This window comes from Diceros bicornis, chromosome 10 (assembly GCF_020826845.1).
Source record: "Diceros bicornis minor isolate mBicDic1 chromosome 10, mDicBic1.mat.cur, whole genome shotgun sequence".
In the NCBI taxonomy this organism is placed as follows: Eukaryota; Metazoa; Chordata; class Mammalia; order Perissodactyla; family Rhinocerotidae; genus Diceros; species Diceros bicornis.
This window is the reverse complement of record NC_080749.1, coordinates 13,753,455-13,778,566: the sequence shown is the minus strand read 5'-3', so window position 1 is coordinate 13,778,566 and position 25,112 is coordinate 13,753,455. Positions and strand designations below refer to the sequence as shown.

At 56.7% G+C, this 25,112-nt stretch overlaps 1 protein-coding gene across 1 annotated transcript; it reads right to left on the bottom strand.

The window, feature by feature from the left end:
* Positions 1 to 11,341: 11,341 nt before the first annotated feature.
* EN1 (engrailed homeobox 1) lies at positions 11,342 to 15,629 on the bottom strand. Its single transcript, XM_058548609.1, has 2 exons — positions 14,762 to 15,629; positions 11,342 to 11,658 (listed from the first exon to the last, which is right to left on the bottom strand). The coding sequence occupies exons 1-2, from the start codon at positions 15,627 to 15,629 to the stop codon at positions 11,342 to 11,344; spliced, it is 1,185 nt and encodes a 394-aa protein (XP_058404592.1).
* Between the last annotated feature and the right edge of the window lie 9,483 nt (positions 15,630 to 25,112).

Genomic DNA, 25,112 nt, shown 5'->3' with positions numbered 1-25,112 from the left:
TTTACAATATTCCAAACACCCTGGAGTAGCCTTCAAGAATTCATTTGAATCATCGGCAAATCTGGGCTATACCACACCAACCTGGGCACCTGGACATGAGGAGTCCATTCCATTGGAGCCCATTTCAGCGCATCGCAGGCCCTTGGTGGACGCCAGGTTGAGTGACTGAATAATTGATCAGGACACAGCAGAAGGTTTTCCCTCTGATGTTTGTCATCATTAGAATCCAACCTCTGTTCACTAAGGAATACCTTTTGTTTTAAGTCTTCAACGCCCTGACCACCACCTCAGGCATTTTGTGGGGGAAAAAAGACAACAACAAAAAACCCCTCTAGATTTGAAAGAAGGGTTGAATACTGTTGAACACCTCAACTCTCTCTTTGCCCCCTCCTCATCTAATTTTGCAGGCCATTAATCCAGAATGGGCACTAGAGTATTTGGTATTTGCTTTCACATTAAAATGACTGAGTCATTAATGAAAGCTGGCAACTGTTCCTGCAGGCAGCAAGCCCTCCTCCTCCTTTCCCAACTTAGTGCTGTGTGTTCACATGTATTTCGTGTTGCACCCCCACCCCACCCAGCCAGCCTTGCCTGCCCTCACTGCATCAGCGGAAACTCCCCAGGCTCTGCAGGAGACCTCCCTCTCAAGGAACCACTTAGACGGCCCCTCTTGGCTACTGAAGACCTTTGTGGTGAAAGAGTCATGATCTATTAAGGGCAGAAAGGGCAACTACATGGGCCCGACTCCCTTGCAAGCTACAGACAAGTCACCAGCTACATAATAAGGGAAAATGCATCCTTTTCAGCCTGGTCCATGTTGACACCCGAGGGCAACTCCCACACTCACATTTCCATAAGATATCTTCTTAATAAAAACAAGCCCCTCTAAAACACAGTCAGCATTTCCACTTTCCCTGTGCTCTGTGAGCTGGGTCAGGTGAGAGGAAGAAGGTGGTGGCCCCACCTGGTTGTCCCCCCCACCCCCCAAACAATAGCTTTTGTGTTAGAGGGGCTCCCAGCGTGGGATGGATGGCTGGAATGTGGAGCTGCCACTGTGTTGGAGTTAATAACACACTGTCACAAAGGAATTTAAGCCTGAACTCGGAAATTCTCCTTCTAGGAGCATATACTTTTCCCTCTTCAAACTTCCCTGCTCTGTCTCAAAAGAATAAGAACCTTCTGTCATTTTTCTCCTGGAGGCCATTTCACTTCCTTCCAACTGCCCCTTGTGAAATGACCAAAGAACCCCTGATTATGGAGGAGAGGACCACCAGGTCACCAGGTGAGTCTTGTATCCCAAAGGTTGAAAGACTCTGGATCCGTTTCCAAAAGGACCCGCCCTTTGCTGAGAGGAGCGCCTGCCCTCAGGGCTGTGTATATGTGCAAAATAAAACTGTGGACAGAGAGCTGTCACTGTGGGCACAACCACTTGGCCAAGCATGGAGAAGGTCACAAGGGCTGGTGTAGGGTTGGAATGGGAATGTCAATGAGGTCGGGAGGTGGTCCTTGGGTCTCCTGGCTTTCTCCTGCAATATACCCCAAATTCCACGGGATTCCACCATAAATAGGAAGTGAAAGGGAGATGGGGCAGTGAGGATAGCCAGTATCTCCCAGGCACACAAAAACTCAACACCTCAGGGATCCTCAGGGGTAACACTCTGGACACTTTCCCTGGTCCCAAATCCCTCAGCTCCCAAGTCAGGAGTCTGTGGCTAGGTCTTTATCCCATCCAGCCGTGCTTGCTCTCACAGTCCCAGAGAAAGAGCGATTGCATTCCCCAGGTAGGCCCACTGCAGGGGCTTCCCCGACGTGGCCTCACAGCCAAGTGAGCTTGTGAACACGGAGACGGCTGAGGATCGGAGACAAGGAGCTCGCTCGCTCGGTTTTTCTGGGCCGTGTTTGCCATTTGCGGGAATAAATGAAGCATCGGTAATCTCCATAAAAGAGCTTTCACGCTTCATTCTCTGAAACTAAGTTGAGGCTTAGACGGAAAGGAAAAAAGGGACTTTTAATTTAAAGTAATGATCATCAGCACTCTGGCTCTAGAGGGTCTCTAGGGGAGAAGGAGTGCCCACCCCACCCCGGGACGCCGCCGCGCCGCGCCTCGCCGGGCGGGTCTAGAATTGCTTGGATTGGTGGGCCAAATCCAAACGCAGGCAGCTCTCCTGGGAGCAGGGCAGTGGCACAAACAACTCTTCCTGAGGTAATTGAGGGGGTGGGGGAGCCTTGGGAGCGAGAGATCGGAGACCCGCTGTCCCTGAGAAAGGAAAGTGAGCAGTCCCAATGGAACCCCCGACCTCGCCAAGGCCACGATTGGGGGCAGCGGCCCCTTCTTCCCGGAGCAGGAGCCTCGCACTTCACGCGGGAACTTCAGCCGTGGTGGCGCCTACCCCGACACCCTCGCATCTCTGGTTATTCTCACCTGGTGACCGCTTCTGTTTCGGTCCAAAATTTGGACTTGGGGCACACAGAACACTCAGTGCCTCCTTTCCCCACCCCGCACCCCCAGGTCCGGTCGGAGGGGCCTGTTCTGTCCCCGAAAGGGGCCCTTGTTCACTTTAGCTGAATGCAAGTTGGCATGTGGGAGGCTAGAGCCTTCAAATTCCCCCCTTCTCCAAAACTCGGGGCCCCTCAATTCCATGCTAGCCCCCATACCAACAAACACTAGATTTCTCACTATGCACCACCAATGAGGTCGGCCCTGGGAGGACATTTTGGAGAATAGATAAGAAACTCGAGGCCTGATGAACGTGGAGATGGGTTCAGCCGTCCTCCCCGGGGTTTCTACGTCCCAATTCCCGATGGAGCTTTCCGCTTCCGCCTGCTGCAGAGAGGGCGCTTGGACAGACCCCGACGTTGGGAGGCCGGCAGTGAAGGCCAGAGCTCAATCGGCAGGGGCAGCGGGCACGGGAAATCCAGTTAAGGATGGAGGAACGCGACCCAGCCAGGCTGTGGCCTCTCCCGCGCCCGCCCGTGCCCGGCCGCGCCCTTCCGGAAGCTCTGCGGGGCCTGAGTGGGCGCCGCCCGAAGAAGACGCAGAGCGAGGGCAAGTTGGCGCCGCTAGTATTAAAGATATTCCAAGTAAACAGTGAACCCGAGCCGGAAACCGCAGCTGTGTCTAGGGAAGCGAATTGGCCAAATAACTCCAGAAAAGGAGAGGGGAGGTGGGCAAATGTCTGCGCCCTGAAGGTGGTCGCTTTCTTGGGGGAAGAGACGGCAGGGGGCAGGACTGCTACTGCAACTTTTTCTCTGCCCAGAAAAGGATCCCGCAACGGGGATTTCGGAAGGCGCTCCACCTAATCCGGGAAAATTCAGTTGGCGGCCCTTCTCGGGCCAGGTCCGCCCCAGCCAGGCACGGAGGAGGCAGGCGCCCCAGCCCTCTGATGCCAGGGCCTCCGGGCCGGCCAAGGCCGCGCAGGACCCTGAGCCGGTGGGCGAGCCAGCGAGCTAAGCCAGCGAGGGTTTGGGCTCCCCGTGGTGTGTGCGCCCGAGCGCGCGCCTCCTCTAACCGTTCAGGACAAGTTGAAGCAACACAAATAAAGTCGGGTCTCCGCAGCCTTGATGTCCACCCCTCCTCCTTCCTGGTTTGACCCCAGGCCCGGCCGCCCGGAGCCAAGTTTCGTGCAGCCAAGATTGCAAACTGATGCGCGTTACCGCCAGAGGAAGGGCGCTCCCCCAGTGGCCACGACTTGGGAGCCACCGAGTCTAAGGGGACAGGAGTGACTGGAGAACATCGGGGGATAGCGTGGCCGCCTGCAAGGTCAGCGATGGTCCCCACGCGCAGGCTCCGGGACGAGGGCTGATGGTCAGAGCGCCCCAGCCTCCCTCGGAGCAGCGGAGCGAGGCAGCCAGGGGAGCAAACTTGAGAGCTGCGCCAGGCGACCAGAAGAGACGGGGGACGGAGTGGGGCGCGGGGAGTCGAAGGGACGCCCGGGCGCACCTGACTCCGAGCGTCCAGAGAGGTTGGCCGCAGAAGGGCGGCTTCCGGGGCGAAAACGGAAACCTTGGAGCAGAGGACGAGGAAGAACCCAGAGGCCGGGAAGCCCACAGAAAATGACAGAAAGGAAAGGGAACCCGGCCTAGACATAAATCGAAACTGTACCAAGAACAGTCGCTTGGGAGAACCTGGGTGCGGGGTGGCGGGGGAGGGGGGGTGTTGGAGGCTGCGGCCGCAGCGCGGGTCCCTGTCACTTGGCCGGAGCGCGGCGCAAGGAAGTGGCCGGGGCCGCCTTTCCCTTCGGTCCCCAAGGACAAAATGGGCAGCACCCGCGCCCCGCGCTGGGCGAGCAGAATTGGGGTTTCGCGGCCCCTGGAGGGAGAGTGAGCCCCAGATGCGCTCCCATCTCCAGCCCCCCACGCGAGAGAGGGAGCCCAGGGGGCTCCGGGCCTGCAGCCTCGGCCGCGCTGACCGGAAGTGCGTCCGCGAAGCGCCCTCCGCGGACCGCGCGGGGCTCAGGCAGCTCGGCCCGGCTGGAGCGAGGCCAAAGTCCGAGATGCCCGGATGGAGCGGGCGGTCTCCGCGGAGCCGGCCTGGGCTCAGGTGGCAGGGCAGGGCGTGAGCGTAGAAGCTGCTGATTGTGGGCGGGGAGGGGTCATCTTCACCCGGGAAAAGAGCAGAATCTCCTGTGAACCTGTCTGAGCCCCGGGTGGAGTGGGGTTTGAGAGCGGGACTTCGGACCCGAGTTACTAGCTTGAGGGGGAAGTAGAGGGTGGCGGGTGAGGGCTAAGGACTTCTCCTACGAAGATTCCAGAAGAGAGAGAATAGCCCTTAATCCCATAACCCGAGTCAGCGCCACTCTCTGCCAGGTGCCCAGGCCTCCTTACAGCGGAGACTTGATACTACGCTGTGCCAAGGCGAGTGGTCCTGGCGTTTTATGATACATAATTACCGTATAAACCTTAATGCGTTTGGTGTGACCTTGGCAAAGCGACCCTGGGCCTCACTTTTCTTATCTGCAAAATGGGGATGATAATATCCCACTCAAAGAAGCGTGTGAGGATGAATGAAGTAAATTATGTCAAATAGCTAGCATTGTGAGTGGTTGGCCCTCAGTAAACAGTGATTATATTACTATTAATTTTAAATTTCTGGAAGTGTCGTCTTCTGAATCGCCTCTACGTGTCAAATGGACAAGCCGTGCGCACGGGGGTGGCGGGGGAGGGCGGGGAGAGACCTGCCGAGGCGGATGCTGGGACTCGATTCTGTTTTCTGCAGCATCTACACTGCCGTCAGTTTGGACGAAATTGAAACTATTACAGGCCGCTTCCCCCCAGCCCGACGAGGCCTCCCAGCAGCGGCCGAGCTTTATCGGCCAGGTTTCCCACTGCGTTCGCTTTATCAGACGGCAGAACTGTGGGTCTTTCAGCCAGAAGTGGTTGGTTTCGGTCAGGGCCCTGGCCCACTCTTGCAGCCGCTGTGGCCAGATTTTAAATACTCGTGGATCCCTCTCATCCTTGGACACCCTCCGTCTCGCCCATAGGGGGCTCCCTCCCCTCTGCGCTGTAATTGCTGGCCGCGGGGAGGAAGAGCGCACCCCTGATGGCAGCGCTTCCAACCCCAGGTACCCTTGCTTGGTGGCGGGGGCCAGGGAGGAATCTGCTGGCGGCTGTTAGTCCTTAAAAGCGTGTTTGTGTTTATACTCCATCCTGGGCAGAGTTGATGGGGAGTCTTGTGCTCATCTCTCCTCTACACAACACCCCTACCCCATCCTCCCAACCCCACCCCTCACCCTACCCCACCCCTCACCCTACCCCATTCGCACAGCCAAAAGCCCAGTCAGGAGTGGTTGATCAGAATCCTCTGTTCAGGATAAGATGTGTGTGCCTGCACACCCACAGTAAACCTCTGCTTTTCTACAGCCTCTCCCACACCCTGAGTTTTCCATTACGGTGGCCTGAAATCTTCCCAAATGTCCCCAAAGCAACCCACCCCCATATCTGTGGGGAGAATTCCCAAATGGAGGGGCCCATTCTACCTCCAGAGTGATAACTCAGCCAGGGAAGGCTGCGTTTAGAAGCAGACTCAAAGAGCAAATTGTAGTGGCTCACAACTTACCAAGCTCTCTAAGTCTATTTAGAAGTTTGCCCCCTCCTGCCTTGGGCCTGCTCCACACCCAAGAGATACACCTTTGCAGGTGCAGGGTATACATGAGGGCTGTACCAGCATGTCTGTGTCTGAGCCTAGAGTCACGCGGTCCCTGCCACGCCTGAGAGAGGGAAGAGGCTGCCCCTCCTCTCCCCTGGCTCCCCTGACTGCAGTCTTCCCTGCCCCCACACAATCGACCCACCCACCTCAGCCCCAGTTCTCCCTGGTGGGCTCCAAGGAAAGGAAGGGGCAGGCAGGTATGTCCTAGGCACTGGAAACAATGTCTTGTCCCTACACTGGCTAGGAGTGAAGCCCACCAGCTGGGGCATGCAGGTGTGTGTTGGACACCAGTATGTGTATTCCAGGACCAGGTATCAATGTGTGCCAGAAACTTCTACACAGGCAATGTCCATGTGCTTGCTGGGAATACACCTCTATACATCAGCCCACATATATTTTTTGTATACATGAACATACATGTGTGTGCATGTATACACATGGGTGTGTCCTTGTGTGCTTTTCTGTGCAGAAGCGTGTGCATGTGTGCTGAGTGGCTGCATGTGCAATGACACTACCCACCCAGTGGCACCCTGGGAAGAGCACTGGGCTCATAGGAAATCTGAGGGTTTTGCTTCTTACTTGCTGTGTGCTCTGAGTGAGGCACTTTCCCTCTCAAGACTCCCCCACCCTGTGAAATGAAACCTTTTTATTCAAGAATCCCTGAGGACCCCCACCAACAATGGGACTTCATTAAAAGACTGGCCGAAAGCCTTTGGGGAGGAGTGGGGGCTTGCAGAGTCCCCAGCCCCATCCCTTTCTACAAGTTGCCACACAAGAGCAACCCTCTCACCTGAGTGCAAAGTGGGAGAGGAAAGCGGAGGTCTCTGGTGGGGGTGAGGAGGGAGGGAGCACGCCCCATCCATAGGAGGTCCGCTGTCTCCCCCAGACAGAGTGAACAGGATCTCCAAGGGGAACCCATGCTGACTTGAGGCAAAGCTAGGGGAGGACCGCAGCAAGGCGCCCCTGCCCCACTCTGCCCCCTTTTCTCCAACACGGGAAAAAAAAAAGCTAAGCTGACCAGTGGAGGAACTGATGATGGCCACAGCAGAGAACCACAGCAGACTCCTCATTCAGGGCAAGGAGTCCGGCTGGGGCCTCTCTGACCCTGGCCTTGGCCTCTGGCCTCTAGGAGTCAGCCAAGGCTCACCCCTGCCCCTCCCCTAGGCCTTTTTTACTGAAGGCTTTGGGTGGGGGAGGGGAGGCCTGGGGCATAATGGCCTGGCTGGTGACATCATCTCTGGAAGCCCAGCCAACCGTCAATGTGGGGGCCAGGTAGGGAGCAGGCTAGCAGAGGACTCCTTCTCTGTGCCCTGGGCAGTCAGCCTAGGGGGCCAGAGAACTGGGCACACATACACTCACAAACATCAAATCATCACTACTGGCACCCATACACCCAAAACACACACTTCCACCTCCCCAGCCTAAATACATACCCTCAATATCACCTCCATACAAATGTCCACATACAGTGCAAGCCACAAACAAACAAGGCAGCCCCACACACCCAAATACTCTCTCCTTCCTCCACCACCATCTGCAGCCTCCTCCCCCTGACCCTACTGAAGGAAAGGGAGTTTCCAGCAAAAAACAGAGACCTTTGCCCTCAGAAAGAGCCACAGATCAATACTGTTTAGACTCAGCTAGCGTGTATTTCCTCCTGGGCTGAGGAAGATTTAAGTTTATGGTTCAATCCAATCTTAAAAAAAAAAAAAAATAGAATATGAGGAAGTTGGGAGAGCACACTCCAGTATTTATTTCAATGCAGCCCAGACTTTAATACACAGGCGGCTCACTAAGCCACCCCATAAATCAGAGAAATCAATGCCTGCTTATGATTATTATTACTTTCTTTTTTTAGAGGAGGTGCAAGAAAGAGGTGGGACCAGAGTCCTCCTCCCCGCTCCTCTGCCCCAATCAGGAGGAAGGAAAAATGGGGATGGGGGAGGGCAAGAAGAGAGGAAAGTCATTCTGGACACGACTTGTCAGGGCCTTGGCCAGATTCCTGAGATAAAGGCAGCTGTAACAAGTAGAGGTGACATAGAGAAAGACACAGCCACAGAGGAGGCATGGACCACATGTTTAAGCCCCCAGAGCTTCAGTTTGCTCCACAGAACAATGAAGAAAATTCTGTTTGCCCATAGTGATTGGAAAATAAAAGGAGATAATGGGCAAGAAATCAAATGACAATAATGACACATCTATACACTTACTAATACAGTCATGGGGGGGTAACCACCTCCTCCCCATCTCCCAGGGTTAAGGGGAAAATCTCTTTTCGTTGATCTCTTGGAAGAGGTGAAGAGGAGCCCAAAGGAACAGGATGCTTCCTGGAGTTGCTACTCATGTTGGCCCGCCTCTGTCCTATCCTCTGAATCTTGTGGTCTTGAGGGGTTTAGGTAACCTAAGGGGCTGCACTGGGGAAAGGAGAAGGAAGGGTAGCCCAGTTTCCAGGCACTCACAATGGGTCAAGTTCTCTGTACAGCTGGGCGCCCTCAACGTTGCATCTGGGTGTGGCCAGGACCCTCCTTGATGTCTGAGCTGCCTGGATTAGGGGAGGGGTATCCTAGGCCCCTGGTATCAGACCCTCTAACCTAAAGGCCTGCAGAGCTCAAAGATTCCAGGCTCCCCTCCCCGCTAGGCAAGCAAGGGATGTGCTTCCAACCACCAGAAAACAACTCATCTGGGCCATCCCAGGGAAGGCCCATCTTACTGCTCCCATCTCTTCACGAGAGGATTGGTGGAGCACCTGTTAGGTGCAGAGGTTCCTCCACACACCCACGGACGTGTGAAGAGGGACAAGGAAGAGATGTACTGCAATGAAGTTGGGAACCCAAGGCAATGTCCCATGTGCCCTCCAACTCCAAGCCACCAAACCCCAAGCCCCCAAACCCTTGAGCAGGGACTTGGAGGGCCCCTTGGCTTCTTGGACTTGGAGCTTAGCACTGTCACTTCCCCAGACATCAGCCCAACTCAGGGGGACTTTTTCAAGAAAAAAGATGGAATGACTGGCCATTCTCACTTTTCACAAAGGCAATCCCACAAAGACCACAAGAAAGAAACCCAGGAAGGAAAGAGCACAGAAACGGAGTTCCCATGTGTACACAAACCCCACAAACACACCTGCAAACATCTCGGTGTGCAAATACAAACGAGCACATGTATACACAGCATGAACTCGCAAACATCCAAGTGTGCATCTAATCACAGAGAAATGAACACCCATTCGCACAATACTCACACATGCAGGGATACACAAAACCGAGGAGGTACTCAGCTGCACCAATATCTGCACATGATCACATATGCACACAAGTGTTCAGAGACACCTACATAGGTAGCCACGCACGTACAGGTACATACACACATACTGCAGAAAAGAAGGCTGAAGGGGAGAGCAGAATTTACCATCTAAAAAAATCCAGGACAAAAGGGAGATGGTGCCTCCTGAGGAGGGGCCTCCCCTTCCTTCTCCTCGTGTGAGTGTCGGGAGCCCAGTGCCTGCTCAGGAAGAACAGGCCCTAGGGTCAGGGGCAAGAGTAGAGAGGTTTTCCTCTGGGAAGTCCTGGTGTCCTAAGGCTCCTGGGGACTTGTGTCTGCATCCCCTTCGATCAGGAAGCAAGCCAGGCTTTGTTGGGATTCTGAGAGGGACCCTGTTTAGGTCTGGGGTGGGGAAGAGGCAGGCCTGTGAGTCGGGCCCAGAGCGATCCCAGCAGCGGGACAGAGCATCTGTCCTTTTGGTCCCTTTGCATAGGTCCCCGGCATCCGGGCCTCCTCTCCTGCGGCTCTGCAGGACCATGAGATCCGAGCCCCGCGAGGCTTCGTGTGCCGCCCTCCACCCGCTGCTTTGCCCACGGAATCACTTCTCCAAAAGAGGTGAGATGAAGTGAGGGCGGCCGAGAGGCCGGGCAGAGGCGCCCCTTGTCCCAGCGGGCCGCTCAGGACGGGAGGCAGCCCTCACCTCTGCCCGGCCCTGGGAAGGCCTTCTGCTTCTATAGGAGAAAACCTCAAGCAACACCCGCACCGGAAAAAGAAAAAGAAAAACGAAAGGTGCAGGCTGGAGCGAGGAGCAGGTAACGGGAGGAGGCCACAGCCGGCTGGGCCTGGCCCGGCACAGGGAGCAGCCCCACAGCCCTGGCAGTGTTTCCAAAGTCGGGACTGGGGTTTCCGGGCTTTGGGTTCCTTCGAACGCAATCAGAGACGAGGCGTGTCCCGCCAGACTCTCCAGAGCAGGACCCTACCTGGATCTGGCCGCCTCCACCGCCGTCCTTCCCCCTTGTGCCCCGTATTCGTTGCGCGGGACGCCCGGGGCTCCCCGCCCGGGGTGTGCGCCATGTGCGCGGGGGCGCCGGGCCGCCGTGTGCCCTGTGCCCACGCCCTCCCTGAGCCCGCAAAGACGACGGCCGCCAGCGGCTCGTGAGCACAGTGTACACTTTATTTCAGACTACAGGTTTCTGAACATAATAAAATCTTTGGCTTGTAGCGGCGGTTCAGTCTCGCAGTCTGTGGGGTCGTATTTCTCAACAAGTCTCCGGAAAACGAAGGGGGGAGGCAGGACAGACAGACCGACAGCAGGGGCCGGGGAGGTGGGGGAGAGGCGAAGGGCAGACACGGGAGGGAACACGCTCTCACGCACACAAAGAAAAGTCCCAGAGAAACCAGGGCCAGCGATGCGGGGCGGGAGGCACCGGAGAAGCAATAACATTCAAATGAAAAAGGCAACGAAAACGAAACTGGGCCGGGGTCAGCGAGGCGGAGGTGGGGGATAAAATAATTATAATAATTATAATAATTATAACAATAATAATAAAGGAGATTAATAAAAAGTCCAGCAAATAGAGATCGCTACACATATTTCTTTTCCTTACCTGAAATTAAATATATACAAGGTCGTAAGCGGTTTGGCTAGATAGAGCTTTAAGGAGTTCGCAGCTTCGTCCCTTATACTGTGAATAGACAATAGATCTTATTTTTCGATAGCACCTGTCCGAGTCTTTCTCCCTTTTTAAAAACGTTTCGTTCCAACGTGATTCGTGATTCTCCATTCTGAGGAACTCTTTCTTTCTCTTTTCCCTGTCGCTCCCTCCTTCCTTTGCGATGATTATTTCTCCCCGGCGTGGGGCCGGCGAGGCGGCAGTGGAGGTGCCAGGAGGGGGCGCGGGCGCGGCGGCCGGACCGCGCGGCCCCGGCCGGCGGCGGCTACTCGCTCTCGTCTTTGTCCTGGACCGTGGTGGTAGAGTGGTTGTACAGTCCCTGCGCCATGAGGTGCAGCGCCAGGCCGTTCTTGATGCCTGTGGCCTTCTTGATCTTGGCGCGCTTGTTTTGGAACCAAATCTTGATCTGGGACTCATTGAGGCTGAGCTCCTGGGCCAGGGTCTGCCGCCGCTGCTCCGTGATGTAGCGGTTCGCCTGGAACTCCGCCTTGAGTCTCTGCAGCTGCTCGGCCGTGAACGCCGTCCGCGGCCGCTTGTCCTCCTTCTCGTTCTTCTTCTTCTTCAGCTTTCTGGTGCGCGGACCTGCAGCGGCGGAGAGGGCCGGGTGGGGGTGGGGACGGAGGGCAGAGGGGAGGGGGGAGAGGGCAGAGGAAGCCGTGAGAATTGCAGAGACGAGCGGGGGATCGCGCCCCGCGCTTCCGGGGCCATAGCGGAGGCCCTGCTGCGCCCATGGCTCCCTCCCGGCGGCTAGCCCCTAGATCAAGCGCCTGGCTACTGGGGTCGCCGAGTTCCCTCCTGGGGGGCCAGAAGGGCCGCGGAGGAAAACTGGCCGAGATTGTAGGTGCAACCCACACCCCAATTCAGAACAGGAGAGCCGTGTGACAGGCTTAAGTCACAGAATCCAAGATGAAGAGATATTTGGAGCTCCATCAGGCCCAGCCCAGAGCTGGAGCTCAGGAGCCTGCTGTCTTCACAGCCCTGGAATAAAAAGAGGCTCAAGATGGGCAGTGAAGACACCGGGGCAGGATCGCCCTGGGGGAATGCCAGCCTGCAAACTAATCCTCCTTCCTCCTCAAGAAATGCTCCTACACCTGGGCACCTACAACAAGAGCCCCTCTGCTTGTAGCTGTTGACCTCAGAACACAAGGGGATGGAGAGGGGACTGTGAGAGGTTGCCCAGCTCCAAAGGATTTGGTGTCTGCTCTCTCTACCTCTTCTTTCTCTTTGGCCTAAACCAAGCCGTTTCTAGTGTCCCAGGGAAACACTGACTACCCCCATCTCTGAAGGGGGAGAAAGGGCCTTCACCCAGTTGCATGCCTTACCCTCATGACCCTGGCCCCTGGGTTCTCTGCTTTGCCCCTTGGATGGTGCCAATAAGAAAGAGAGGGCTCTCTCCATTCCTCCACTCAGTGGCACAGGCCGAATCTCCCTTACCTCTCTTTTGAACACATAGGCTGAAATATCATAATTGAAAACTCCTAAATAACAACAACAAGCCCCATCTGCTTTCCCTGCCCACCCATGGCATTTGCAAGGAGACTACATCCTCCTCCTGCATCCATGAACAAAATAGGGGCAGAGGAACAGAGACGGAGGGACAATCCTGGCAAAAATCTGTGCTTTGCCCCTAAGATGGATATGGGAAGAGGCCAAAGGAAACCTCCCCAGGAAGGTGAAGTATCCCTCAAAACCTAGTCCAGGAGAAGGGCTGCTATGGAGCCCAGCCCTGGAGAGAAGAGGGAGACAGAGGAGGCAGCCTGTGAAGCCGGCACCTCTGTCCATCAGTCTCCACACCTAAGTCTTCTTGGCATTTACTCACTGGGCCCTGTCGAGATTGTGGGATCTTACTGAGCCAAATTAGGTCCCTGTCAGACCTGTTCATCTCCAAAACGGTCAGGAAAGAAGGGTCTTCACTGGCATCTCCAAGCCTAACAGCAGAGGGGCAACCTGGGCAGCTGGGTCCTGGGACAGGCCAGTGCCTGAGGTCACCAGCTGTCCTGTGACAAGAGAGTCCAGGCCTGGCCGGCTGCAGCGATTCAGGTCTTGATTGAAGTTCATCTCCCTGAACTGCCCATGCAGGAGAAGGAGCCAGGACCCTACCTCCCCAGGCCCATAGGAAGGAAAGCCGCCGAGAACAAAGACAAGGCCCACTCCTGAGCACGCTGCAGAGAGAACTGGCAGGCGGATGTGGAGGGAGGAAGGCCTAGCTTTAGACTGGTAATTAGCTGAGCGGTCAGAGATGGCCCAGGGAGTGTGCCCTTCCCCAGAAAGGCCCCGCTGTGCATTGTGCGTCCAGGACGTTGTTAGAGTGTTGTGTGTGTGTGTGTGTAGAGGCACGGACACTTGTAATAAAATCGTAGCCTCCCGGCCAGCCCCAGCCGCGAGCCGCACGGCCTGACAGCTCAATCACTCTATCCATCAGGCGAGTCAATCAAAGCAGCTTTTCGGAGGTTCAGGGAGCCCGACGTGTCAATAACGGGGCTCGAGATGGCGGGGGCTGATAGCGCGCATCGATCCGCGCCGGCCGGCAGGGGTGGGGAGGCAGAAGACCAGCCGGAGGAGAGCGGCGCACGGCTCCACTGTGCCGGGCCTCCCGCCGGACCCAGTGCCCGGAACCCCCATTGTGGCCGGAGTCCCTGGCGCCCTCCTTGCAGCGCGCACCAGCCTCCCGGGCACTGTCGACTGTCGGGCCAGGGAAGCGTGCAGGCCTCAGCCTCCTCTCTCGGGGCCTAGTGGCTGTCCAGGGCAGGTCTCGGCCTCAGATTCTCCAAGGGCAGGGGACACTTGGCAAAAGGGCCGAAGGAAAGTCGAGAAAAACGGGCCTACGGCTGGCGGAAGGAAATCTGCTAACTGTCAGACGTGCGACAGAAAGGACTGAAAGACGGGGCAGGGCCGGGAGGATGTGGGAGCCGGGACTCTGGCAAGCTGCGGAGAAGGCATGCCCTCAGCTCCTGTTTCCTGCCTGAGCCTGGCTTGTCTTCTCTTCTCTCCCACTGTCTGTCAGCTCCAGAGAACCAGGGGCCAGGGGCTCCAGGCACCCACCGTTTTGGCAACAGCCTTCCCCTGGATCGTACCCACCCGGGTCAGACTCTCTTGGCTACCCAGCCTGGGCAAGAGGGACAGCGATCAGATGCTTTTCTCTCTCTGTTTATGCTCAAATCTATCTCCATGTAAATGAACTCTCCTCAGAAAATATCGACATGGTATTTGTGTGTGTAAGAACACAAGATGCAGATTATTTCTCTGATCAACTCCTTGCCCGATTTCGGCCTCCGCGGGACCAGGCTGGCGAGATTTCAGACCCAGATCACTAGGCCCACTTTCCCGCCGGCTCTAAACACCCCTTTCCCCGGAAGAAAAATCACTGACTGACTGTGTCTTTCCATAAGAATAGTAAAGATAAAACACAAAGAAGGCCCGAGGGGCTCGGAGTTCAAAACCTAAGGACCGAGACTCGAGCTTCCTGTGCCATGAGCTGTAGCCTCCCGGGTGGCGGCCGCAGAGGCCAGGAGCGCAGAACTGGGTCCACGCTCGGTTTTGACTGGGACCGGGGGTGAGGAGGAGGAAGCAGGCGAGAGAAGAAAGCGCCCGAGGCCGGGTTTGCTCTCCCCAGCACGGCGGCTGAGAGTTCTGGGGGCGTCCGCGGGGCGGGAAGGCATGGCGCAGCCTGCGGTTGAGTACTCACCGGAGGACGGACGATCCGAGTAGCGCGTGCAGTAGACCCAGGCAGGCCACACGAGGGGCTGCTGCGAGTCAGTTTTGACCACGGGCCCGCCGTTGGCTGAGCCCATAAGCAGGATGGCGGGGTTGCCGTGCTCCGGGTACTTGGCACTCTGCGCTCCTGGGCTCCCCACGCCTCCTCCACCGCCGCCGCCGCTGTCCGCAGGCTTGGCCGCTGCTGCCGCCGCCGCCGCCGCTGCCACGGCCGCTGCTGCCGCTGCCGCCGCCGCCGCCGCCGGGTTCCCAGCTTTGGAGGCGCCCGCGCCGCCGCCGCCGGCTGGCGGGGAGCCGTCGGGTGGGCCACAGTTCGCATCCGGGGCGCACAGGAGCGACGCGGCACTTGGCGCCCGCGTGCCCAGCGGGTGGACAGGGTCTCTACCTGCGCCGGTCTGGCCTCTGTCGCGCTCGACCCGGCCTCCTCCTGCGCCTCCTCCGGCCGCCGCCGCCACCAGGAGCTGCGGCGGCGGCTGCTCCTTTTTGCAGCCGAAGTCCGGCCTCAGGATGTTGTCGATGAAAAAGTTGGTGGTGCGGTGCAGCTGGGCCGCGGGTTGCGGCTGGTGAGCAGGCGCCGCCAGATGCGGCGGCGGCGGCGGCGGGGGCGGGGGGTGTGGGGGGAGGTGCGGGTGGTGGGCCAGGGGCGGCAGGCAGGGCGCCGCGGGCGGCGAGGGGGGCGCGGGCTGCGGAGACACCGGCACGCTGTCTCCATCGCTGCCGCTGCTGCCGCTGGCGCCGGGGCTGAGGCTCAGGCTGAGGCTGCCCGGGGCCGCCGCCACCGCCGCCGCGCCGAGGCCGGAGTCGCGCTGACTTTTAGGTTCCGGCTGCTGTTCTTCCATGCTCGGCCGCCCCGCCGCCCCGGCCGCCGCGCCGGCCCCCGCCCCCCCCGCGTCGCTCCCCACCCCACTTTGCCAGCGGCCCGTGGGGGTGCGCGGAGGAAGGAGGCCGGCGAAGCCCCAGCGAAGGCACGGGGCGGGCGCAGGAAAAAAAGCCCAGGCGTCTGGCCTGGATCGCTCGCTGTTATCGAGCAGATAGATCTTGCTGTCTCTCCCTCTCTCTAATTTGTAGACATCCAGATACCGAGGCACTTGGCTATTTCTTTTTTCTTTCTGTAACCAGATTCAATGATTTGTTTTAAATGGGGAGTAAGCCACGGCCAAAAAGAAAAAAAAGAAAGAAAAGAAAAAAGAAGCAAGAAAAAAGAAAAAAGCTCCAAGAATTTTTTTTCTTAAAGGAAAAAAAAAATAGTCTTTAAAGTCTAGCCATCTTCCTAGGCAGTAGTGAGGGGTTTGACTTCCCCGAGTGTCACGCTCAGCTGTGCCCAGAGCGCGAGGCTGGCAGCGCCTTTAATCGCCTTTGCTTTTTTTGCAGGGAGAGCGCGTCTCCGCCAGCGCCGGGGCTGCCTTTTTTTTTTTTCTTCAAATCTCTGACAGCTCGGATCTTTGCACAAACTCTCTGGCTTAAAAAAAAAATCACCCAGGCACACTTTTTGCCTTCAAACCGGAAGCACGTGAGTCAGGGCCGCACGTGTGCGGGGCCAATGGCGAGCCAGCACTCGCGCTGACACCCGGGCCTTGGCCCAATGGGCGCGCGCGGGACTTTGCGGATAAATAATCCGGGGGCGGCGGCCGCGGGCGGAGTGGGGGCGCCGTGGTGCGGTCCCCGCGTGTCGGGCCGCCGCTCCCCCACCCGCACTCGAGCCCCTCCCCCTCTTTCAGGCCAGGACGGAGGAAGGGGCAAAGGAGACCGAGGAAGGGTGGGTGTCGGGGTGTAGGCAAATAGAGAAGCAACTCCATAAACAACTTGTTGGAGAAATGCAGGATTATGGGTGCGTGCGCGCCGGGCGCAGGGTCAGAAGGCAGGGCCCTCGGCTCTTTGGCACCCCCGTGCCTAGGGAACTCAGCCTTTTATTTTCTCTGTTTCTCTTTCTTGCTATTTTGAAGGGTGAAAGGTTGTTGTCACTGCCCGTGTGTGTGTGTGTGTGTGTGTGTGTGTGTGTAGTGAAGGGGGAGGGGTGAGACTAGGAGGGTCGGAGATATGAAATAGACCTAGAGTTGGTTACTTTCAGAGAAGCAGTTTATTTTTCACAAACAGCAAACCCCCGAGGCCAGCTGCGCCTAGCTGGCACCGTATGTTTGTAGGTTTGCAGTGCATTCCGGCCAGCCGCCCTGCGTGTCTTTTCCAGGGTATCCGCACCCGTGCCCTTCCCTGTCCGGACCTTCGACAACCCCCAGGAGCTGTCCTGGCGCCATTAAGCCAGGCCCAGAGGGCGCGAGAGAGCCCGAGCGCCGGGCGCGCCGGGTGCCTGTTCCTTCCCTGGCAGCTGGAGTCGAAGCTGTCCCGGCATCGTCGAGTTGTCCCAGGCGGGCCCCTGGGCCAAGCAAGTCAGGGTGCAGATGCGCGCGAGGCCCCAGCTTTTGGGTTGAGGGCAACCTCAATGTTAGACTTCCCTGCAAAGTGAAATCAAACAAATAAAAGTACTGCAACCCTGGTGTTTGCCGTGGACAGCTGACGACGTGGACAGCGAGGTTCTCCCGGTTGCCTAGATTTTCCTGGGATTGCTTCCGACTCCCTGGAGGCCTCTGGCTCTAGCCCTGCATATTCTTCCCAACCTTTGGAGGACTGCGGGGGCTCCCACCGCTCCCACTCTCACGGAGATCCGTCTCCAGTCCGCTGGTCTCTTTTTCACTGTTTCCTGGTAGAGGCATCCCAAAAGTTCTTCCGTCGCCATGGATGGGGTGGGGGGAGGTGAGATGCTGATCACCGGTGAGGTTTATTCGTGGAGCCGTTTTTGAGGGCCGGGATCCGACTGTGTGCTGAAGCCTGTGGTACGGGAGAGTGGCTAAAAAGGCACTGGCAACAGAGGCCTTCGCAGGGATGTTATCTGGGAGCTCCAGCGAACCTGTTCGCCCTGACCGCCATTCTCAACTGGGACGACGCAGAAAGGATCTCTTTGGAGATATTGTCTGGTGGGAACATGCAAAATAATCCCTCGGTGCCCAGAAAAGTCACAGAGAGTTAGGAGGGAAATAAAACGAAAACCACAAGCGGAACCACCTCAGTAGCTGAAGTTTCTCGGAAGGACTTGTGGAGAGCGGGAGTTCGTATTGCTAGCCGCATCTTCGGGTCAGCCGAGGGTCTTCAGATACCCGGGGCTCTCGCGGTTCCTAGTTAGACCTGCCCGGAGGCCGGGGGCAGCGAGAACCACTTTCCGGAGTGTTGCACTAAGCAGACCCGCCGCGGTCTCCTCAACCCTCCCAAGCCTCCCCCCAACCCAACCTCGGAGTCTCCCGGGTCCTCTTCAGTTGTACGCCCAAGGGCTCCCCGAAATCTCCCGGTGACCCCACCCATTCTCCCCGAAATGGGGGTGGGATTTTATTTATATTTAAGTTCGCAAAATTGAAATCTTTATCCCGCAAGCGAGCGTGGGTACTTAATTAAATTCTAATTAGGACACTATCAATATCCTATTTAGCCGCGTAGCTTTTGTGCGCCGCGGTCCCTTTCAGCGCCGTAAATAGGGTCTCGACGCCTTATCTCGCCTGCAGGAGACGCCTCGAGAAGGGCTGCGGAAGATAATTTATAGGTTTTAATTACTCTTCATTCCGCCTGATCAGCTTGGCGTTCATCACAGGCCTGTGAATAAAACCCTGGTCAAAAGCTCTGTCACATCGCGCTGGCAAGACGCTTAATCAAAGTGAGCGGCCCCGCGCGCCGCGCGGCCCGGCTCCTCCACGTAATTTCCAGCCAGCTGATAAAGCCAGCTGAATAATGCGGCGGCCCTTTGGAGACACCATTTACAGAAATGACTTTATTGACGGCTTAACGTCGGTAATTCATTTTACCTTTCATGTAGTGGAGCCCGGATTTGTTACAGTAATGGGATGATAAATGCACCCGCGGCCCACGAGCTCGGGCTGGATTAGGCGGCGCTTTGCGCGCTGGCTCTTCCCCCCACCACCACCACCCAGGCCAGGGCTGCGCCAGCCGCACCTAGCACTGCCCGCTCTCCACGACCCCCACCCAGGGCCAACGCCCTCCTCTCCTTACTGAAAATGAACACACTATTGGGAACTCCGTGTCAGCGGGTTGGTATCCTGGCAAGCCTGAGCGTGAGGAGTGCGAGGGCTGACCGTGAGCAAACACTGGCCGAGATGGGTGTGTGAGGGGTCCAGAGGACTCGCAGTGAGCCCAGGACTGGGCACGTGGGTGAGAAAGGACAGGCAGGGTGAGCTGTGTGTACAAGTATGTGGGTAAAGGGGTTGGGTGTGTGTGGAGCGATGTGTGTGCATGTGTGAGTACATTTTTGTGGCAGTCCTTTTTGGGGTACTCGTAGAAACCTTTGGAAATTAAGGAATTTCTTCCAACTTGATAGACATCCAGGTCATGATGGCAGGGACGTGGGCTGGCAGGAAGCAGCTGGTGGAATCTGCCAGAAGTGAAGTGGAGTCCTTCTCAAAACATCTTCTGCTCCCGGGCCAAAGGTGTGGAATTGTGGGGGCACCCAGTGCCCATTTCCATTGCCTCGAAGTTCTGAGTTGTGCAGTTCCCCTGGAGCAAGAGGCCCGACAGAAGGCCACTGACCTAGCCTCATCCCTGCAATAAATTGTCCCAAGTTCTGCTTCCACACCCAGCCCACCTAAAAGTGGAGAATGACAAGAAAGAAAACGATTTTGTTTTGTTTTAAATGCTGAAGAGGGGGGAAAAAACCCTACGATTGCTTCCCCCACTTGAAGGAAGAAGGAGGCTGAGAGGCTTTCAATGGTGGAAGGTGGGGTAAGCAGGACAGGGAGAGACCCCAACCCTCCTGTCTCTGTCCCATTCCCAGGCTTCCTCCATTCTCTGACGCTAACCAGAGGCTTCCACTGAGCAAAAGGTACCTGGCCAAACAGATGGGGAGAGTGTCTTTGCATGTTTGGGGAGTGCTGGAGAAGTTTGGGGGTCACATACTAGGAAGACTGATGAGTGTTTCTCAAGGTGAAGGCTGAGAAATTGTACCTTTGTTTCTTCTCTTTCTCAGTCTTGCAAAAACCACTTATCGATTTGGGATTTGGAGAGTGGCCGATGGCTGTGGGGCCTGGAGCCTCTTTTTGTGTCTATTTGTCTGTGTATGTGAGAACCACAGAGAGGGAACTTAGGTTGTAAAAGCATTGTTTGTGTGTCTGTGTGTATTTGTGTGCGTGGCAGGAAGCTGGTGTATATACATATTAGTGTGTACACCCAAGTCTGCCCCCCCCCCCGTTGGGCATGGAGAAATGCATTCGCTGAGGGTTTTGGTGTATGCTGTTCAAAAAAATCTCCCACCAGCCTGCATTTCTGCAGAATTTTGGATTTCATTTAGGCAGAGACAAATGTGCTGGTCCTGCCTGCTTCAGCCTCTCCTTTGAGGATGGGTTTGAAGAAGAGAATTGTGACAGAAAACCTTGCAGCCTGGGCAGGCGTGTGCGCGATGGGCCGAGAGTGCGAGCGTGTTGCATGCACACGGTGGTAATCGCATTTCGAGTGTAGATCAGATGGCGGTGGGGCCTCGTGGCGAGGGACATGAATGAGTTGTCGCAACACAATAGCGCACAGCCTTCCTACGGGGACTGGGTGACCAGCGGTTTTGTTGGGAGTGAATGCGAGGAGATTTCTGCTACAAGTGCTGCGGTATTATTATGAGCCGGAAGGTCAGACTATACATCGCAGGTCCCCAAAGCCTATAGACCTTGGGAAATGTGGGGCCTCGAGCCACGTCATTGTACCTGACAGTCTTTTCAATAGACTAATTCAATTAGTGCTCCGGGTTTTGGTCTTCATTTGGAGGCGATAATAATGTAGGGGGTGGGTGGGTGCAGGGGAATTCCTTGGGTATTGGTTAGAGATCTTAAGCAATTCTGCCAGAAGCTTGGAGTGGGACCCGGAGAGGCAGGGGAAGGAAAAAAGCTGAGGTGGGTGGGGGGTGCGTGGGAGGCAAACTATGGAAAATAAAATGCTCTGCTGACTCTCCAAATTGGGGCCACAGCTTTGTTTGTAGATGGCCTAGAAGACTGGGGAGTGGGGGAGCAGGGAGAAGTTCTTTTTTTATGTGTGCATGAAATACGCCTGCCCATAAATGCCCAAGTTCCTAGAAAGCCGGAAAAAAGCCTGGGATTGGAGGTTGTCAGCTTTGGGGAGTTCAATATTTGGATGTATGTCCCCACCATCCTGCCTTCCCTCAGGGCTTTCTCCCTTTTATCCGAGGGAGCAGTTCACAGCACGGACCTTTTTGTTCTAGAAACAGTTTTGTTTGTTTGTTTCCTCTAAAGCCCGGACAAGCTGAGAAAATTAAGCCCTTTCTCCTCTTGACTGTGGGAAATGGGGGAAACATTTCAGTGATCTCCGTAAATTGCACCTGGTGGTCAGGATTCGGAAAGGGCGCCCCTGGCCCTGGTTTTCTTATCCAGCCGGCGGACTGCCTGCGGGGTCGGCGCCGAGTCCCGGACGCCAGGGCGCGAACACCGGACCAGTCGCTAGTGGCGGGTTGACGACGAGGCGGGTTAGGGCTGCGCGGGGGTGTTGGGCAGCGAGACGCAGGGCCCCTTGGCTCGGATCAGGGGAAGGGGAGCCTTCACCTTCTCCTCTATACCCCCAAACCGCTCTGGAGCTGCACCACACAGCCAGCCAGGCCCCTGGAGAAGGGTTTCAGAGCTCACGGCTCCCGAAAGCAAGGCGACTACACACCCTTCCCTATATATTATTCTTCACTTTAATCAGACATCTTCTTTTCTCCTTACACTGAATGCCACTCAAACCCCAGAACTGAAACCCTAATGTTCACCCCCCCCCAAAATCCGGAGTAAATTCACCGTCTACTCTCGAATTTTCTTCTCTCCTTTATTTTGCTTTTCGCCCTCTCTCACCCCCTCCTCCTCCCCAGAAGGTTCCTGAGCCCGGCGCCCCCAGGCCGACGGGCCCCCTTGCCCACCCCAGTCCCCACCTGTCCGAGTGGCGGCTCCCGCCTCGATCCGGCTGGGCGCGGGTCGGGGTCCACACCAACTAGCCTGGAGCGTGTGCATGCCGGTCGGGACGAGGGTGGGATTGAGTGAGGAGGGGCCATCGCGGCTTCTGGGTTCTGCAGCACCCCCCTCGGCTCGGTCCATGCTCCCCGGGAGGTCCGGAACCAACTCCAAAAGTTGGGGCCAAAAAAATAACTCGAGACAAGAAGAAAAAAACGCCACAACATCCAAGTCCTTTGCGGAGGAATGGCTCTGCGGCTCCGAAACCGTGTTCTTTTTGCTTGCCCCAGAGTTAACTGTCCTCCTCCTCCTTCCTTTGACTCCTGTAGGGGTGTGAGGTTGTCCCGGGGCTCTTCTCCCACTGACCCGGGAAAATGAAGGCGATGTCCGCGCACCCAGCTCCCTGCGCTCAGGTTGCTGGCCGGCGCCTTCCCGCCTCTCTCCCCGCGGGTCCCGGAGCGCGAGCCACGCCGCGCCCCCCTTTGGTCCTTGGGGGTGCAGCTTCCCGATCCTCTTCCCGGGGAGGATTCGGGGAAAAGCTCGGGGTTCCAGCCGAGGTCGGCGCTGCGGGGGGCTGGCAGGGAGGTGGGGGAGGGAAAAGTTTAGTCCGGAAAGGGGGGTGGGTGGGGAAGGGCAGACTCACGAGCCTGGGAATGGATTGGGAAAGAGGGGCGAGACCGGTGTGTCTTCCCCCCACCCTGCCCCACCTCCTTTCTCAGACCGGATCGCCCGCGGGTGGGGGGGGAAGGGTCACTGCAACCAACGCCGAGGCCTTTCCGGGCCACCAACCCTGTTGGCCTGCTCCTGCAGAAACTGAGGTGCGGGACGAGTGTGCGGCTGCGCGTGCGTGTTTGTACGTGACTCTGTGTATGAGAGGCTTCAGGTGAGTGCGTGTGTGTGTGTGTGCCCGAGTGTGCACGGAAGGATTTCGGGCATTTTTTGTGTCCCTCTAATCCTCGTGTGCTTGTGCTATGTCCATGTGTGCAAGTGTTGTGTGTGTGCATGGGCTCTGCGCTGGTGTACGTGCCTGTGCATATCCATGTGTAGAGTCTCCGTGTGTGCGTTGTGCGCGAGAGCAAGACTGAGGCTTTGCAAGTGAGGCGTGTGAAGTCGCAACTACCAGAGGGCTCTGACCGCAAACCAACCGCTCACCTCCCACCCCCATCCAGACCCCTGTCACTGAACTATGTAAGGGCAGAGGAGGCAGTCGCCTAAATCCGGACTAAAACGGCCACTGGTTTTCTGTTTTCCACCAAGACCCACCTATGCAATCTCACAGCCCGGATTGGAGGTAGGGAGGCAACACGTGGCAAGGTCAAGATCAGAGAGACCTCAGAGAGAACACAGACCAAAAGCCCACTCCACTGATGAGGCAACTGAGACCCAGAGAGGGGAAGAGACCAGGTCAGGGTGCCACAGAGGCGTCACTGGTCTCAGGGCTCGCCAAACCGAGCTCGGGAGACGTGCTCAGTTCCGTCCTGCGGCCTAAGTCCTTAAGAGTGCAGGCTTTCCCCGCTGCCAACCCCATTCCATTAACCTCCAAGTAAGGATCACTCTCTCTTCCGTGTGTGTGTGTGTGTGTATTGGGGGGAGGGGAAAGCAGGATCTCTTGGGACCCGGAATGCAGTGAGAGGCCAGGGGGAGACACAATCGTTCCTCTTGTCGGATCTCACTCGAGGCCCTTATGTTTCCTGCCCCCTTGGGGGGGGGGCGGGGCTGGTTAGCAGAGTCCTCTTAGCCCCCACTGGCTTTCAGAACTTTCCAGGCGTGGATGATAGTTAGGGGGGAGGTCGGTGAGGGGAAAGCTGGCTTCATTTCCTGTGGGGTGGGGTAGGGTGGTGCAACACCGACCCCGAAGCCATTCCAGGCACGTCCCTCCCCTCCCGCGCCAAGGACGCCCGTCCCAAAATTGTTATGCAAAGGACTCAAGTATGTGATCTTCTGGCGGATCAAAGCAGCAGAGCCAAATATTACAGAAGTCAATAATGAATGAGCAGATTAAGAAACCCAGCTCGCAGACAATTATGGTCGCAATTGAAAAAGCGCCCTCTTTCCCTTCTTCTTCGCCCCACCCCCGCCCCATATAGTATATAAAAAAAAAGTAGGCGGAAGGTGGGGGCTGAGGATGGTGGCAGAAGGCAGCAGCCCAGCGCGCGTGAATGAGTGGGTGCGTGGACGTGTTTGTTGAGGGGAGATAACGCCCCCTAGGGGTGACCCGGGTGGGTCCCGTGTCGTCTCTGGCGAAGCGGGCAGACCCTTGCCCTCTGCACCCAACGCTCATTGGCTCCTTAGAAGAGAGCATGAGGCCGCTCTGAGCCGGAGGGCTAGAATCAGGGTTTCTAGGGTCTTTCTTTCCAAACCATCTGGCACCCAGCCTGAGCTCGCCCGCTGCACACCTTCCCGTCCCCTTTCTTTCGGGAGAGGGGCCCTAGGCTGGCGGATAAGGCAGGGAGCAGGGTCGGAGGGGCGCGAGCGGATTCCCGACCGGTTTTCCTGTGAGGAACGCGCCACCTGTCGGCCATCGGAAAACTGCACTTGTATGGTGTTCTCGGGTGGGCGAGGCTGTGGGAGAGGTTTGTGTTTGAGGTTTCCGGGTGAGAGTAGGAGAGATCCGGCCACTTTCCTGACAGTCGACGCCTGACGGGGGAGAGAGAACGGGATTCCAGGAAGGGAATCCTTCTTGGGATCCCCTTGGCACATGAGAGCCAAAGTTGGAGAGAAAAACCCATGAGGGACTATTGGCTCTGGGATTCAGAAAGCAGAAAATACCTGGGACACACTGGGATGGGTGCTGCAGTGGGAGTCAGGGACTGGGTTCCTTTGCCTCCTCTGCCCGCTCCGTGCTGTGTGACCTCGGGCTGCCCCTCCTTCTCTCTGGGCCTGTTTCCTTATGCGTAAACTGAAGGTATTGGATTCGAGTGATCCCCTCTCAACTCTGATCTTGAATCTAACATTGAATCTGAGCAGTATATGTCGATAACTGTGTCTTGTCTTCTTTCTATTTCTAGCGATTAATAGATCCTGGATCTTTATATGCCATTTACGTCCTAATCTTTAATACATATTTAATGTATGGCTGCTTCAATTATATCGCTGTTTTCTCAATTGTCCGAAGATTTCATTTAAGTGGTGTCAGGATGTTTCTTGGCCCAAATTATCCTGATAAGTGCCCATTTACTTAAACATTTTTTTCTTTTTTCTTTTTTTAAGAATCAGACAAACTAGAAAACTTCGTTCACTCTGCAGTGGGGAACGGCTGGGGAGGACTCGTGTCCTGGGGCCAATGAGAACATAATGGATGCTTAGGTGGGAGGCTTAGACGAGAAGACCCAGGCCCCGGATTGC

Excerpts from the sequence above, each read along its gene's own strand:
- EN1 (XM_058548609.1), bottom strand. The coding sequence starts at position 15,629 with ATGGAAGAACAGCAGCCGGAACCTAAAAGTCAGCGCGACTCCGGCCTC. Across the intron at positions 11,659-14,761 it reads CTCGGATCGTCCGTCCTCCG|GTCCGCGCACCAGAAAGCTG; the intron begins GTGAGTACTCAA and ends CCGCCGCTGCAG.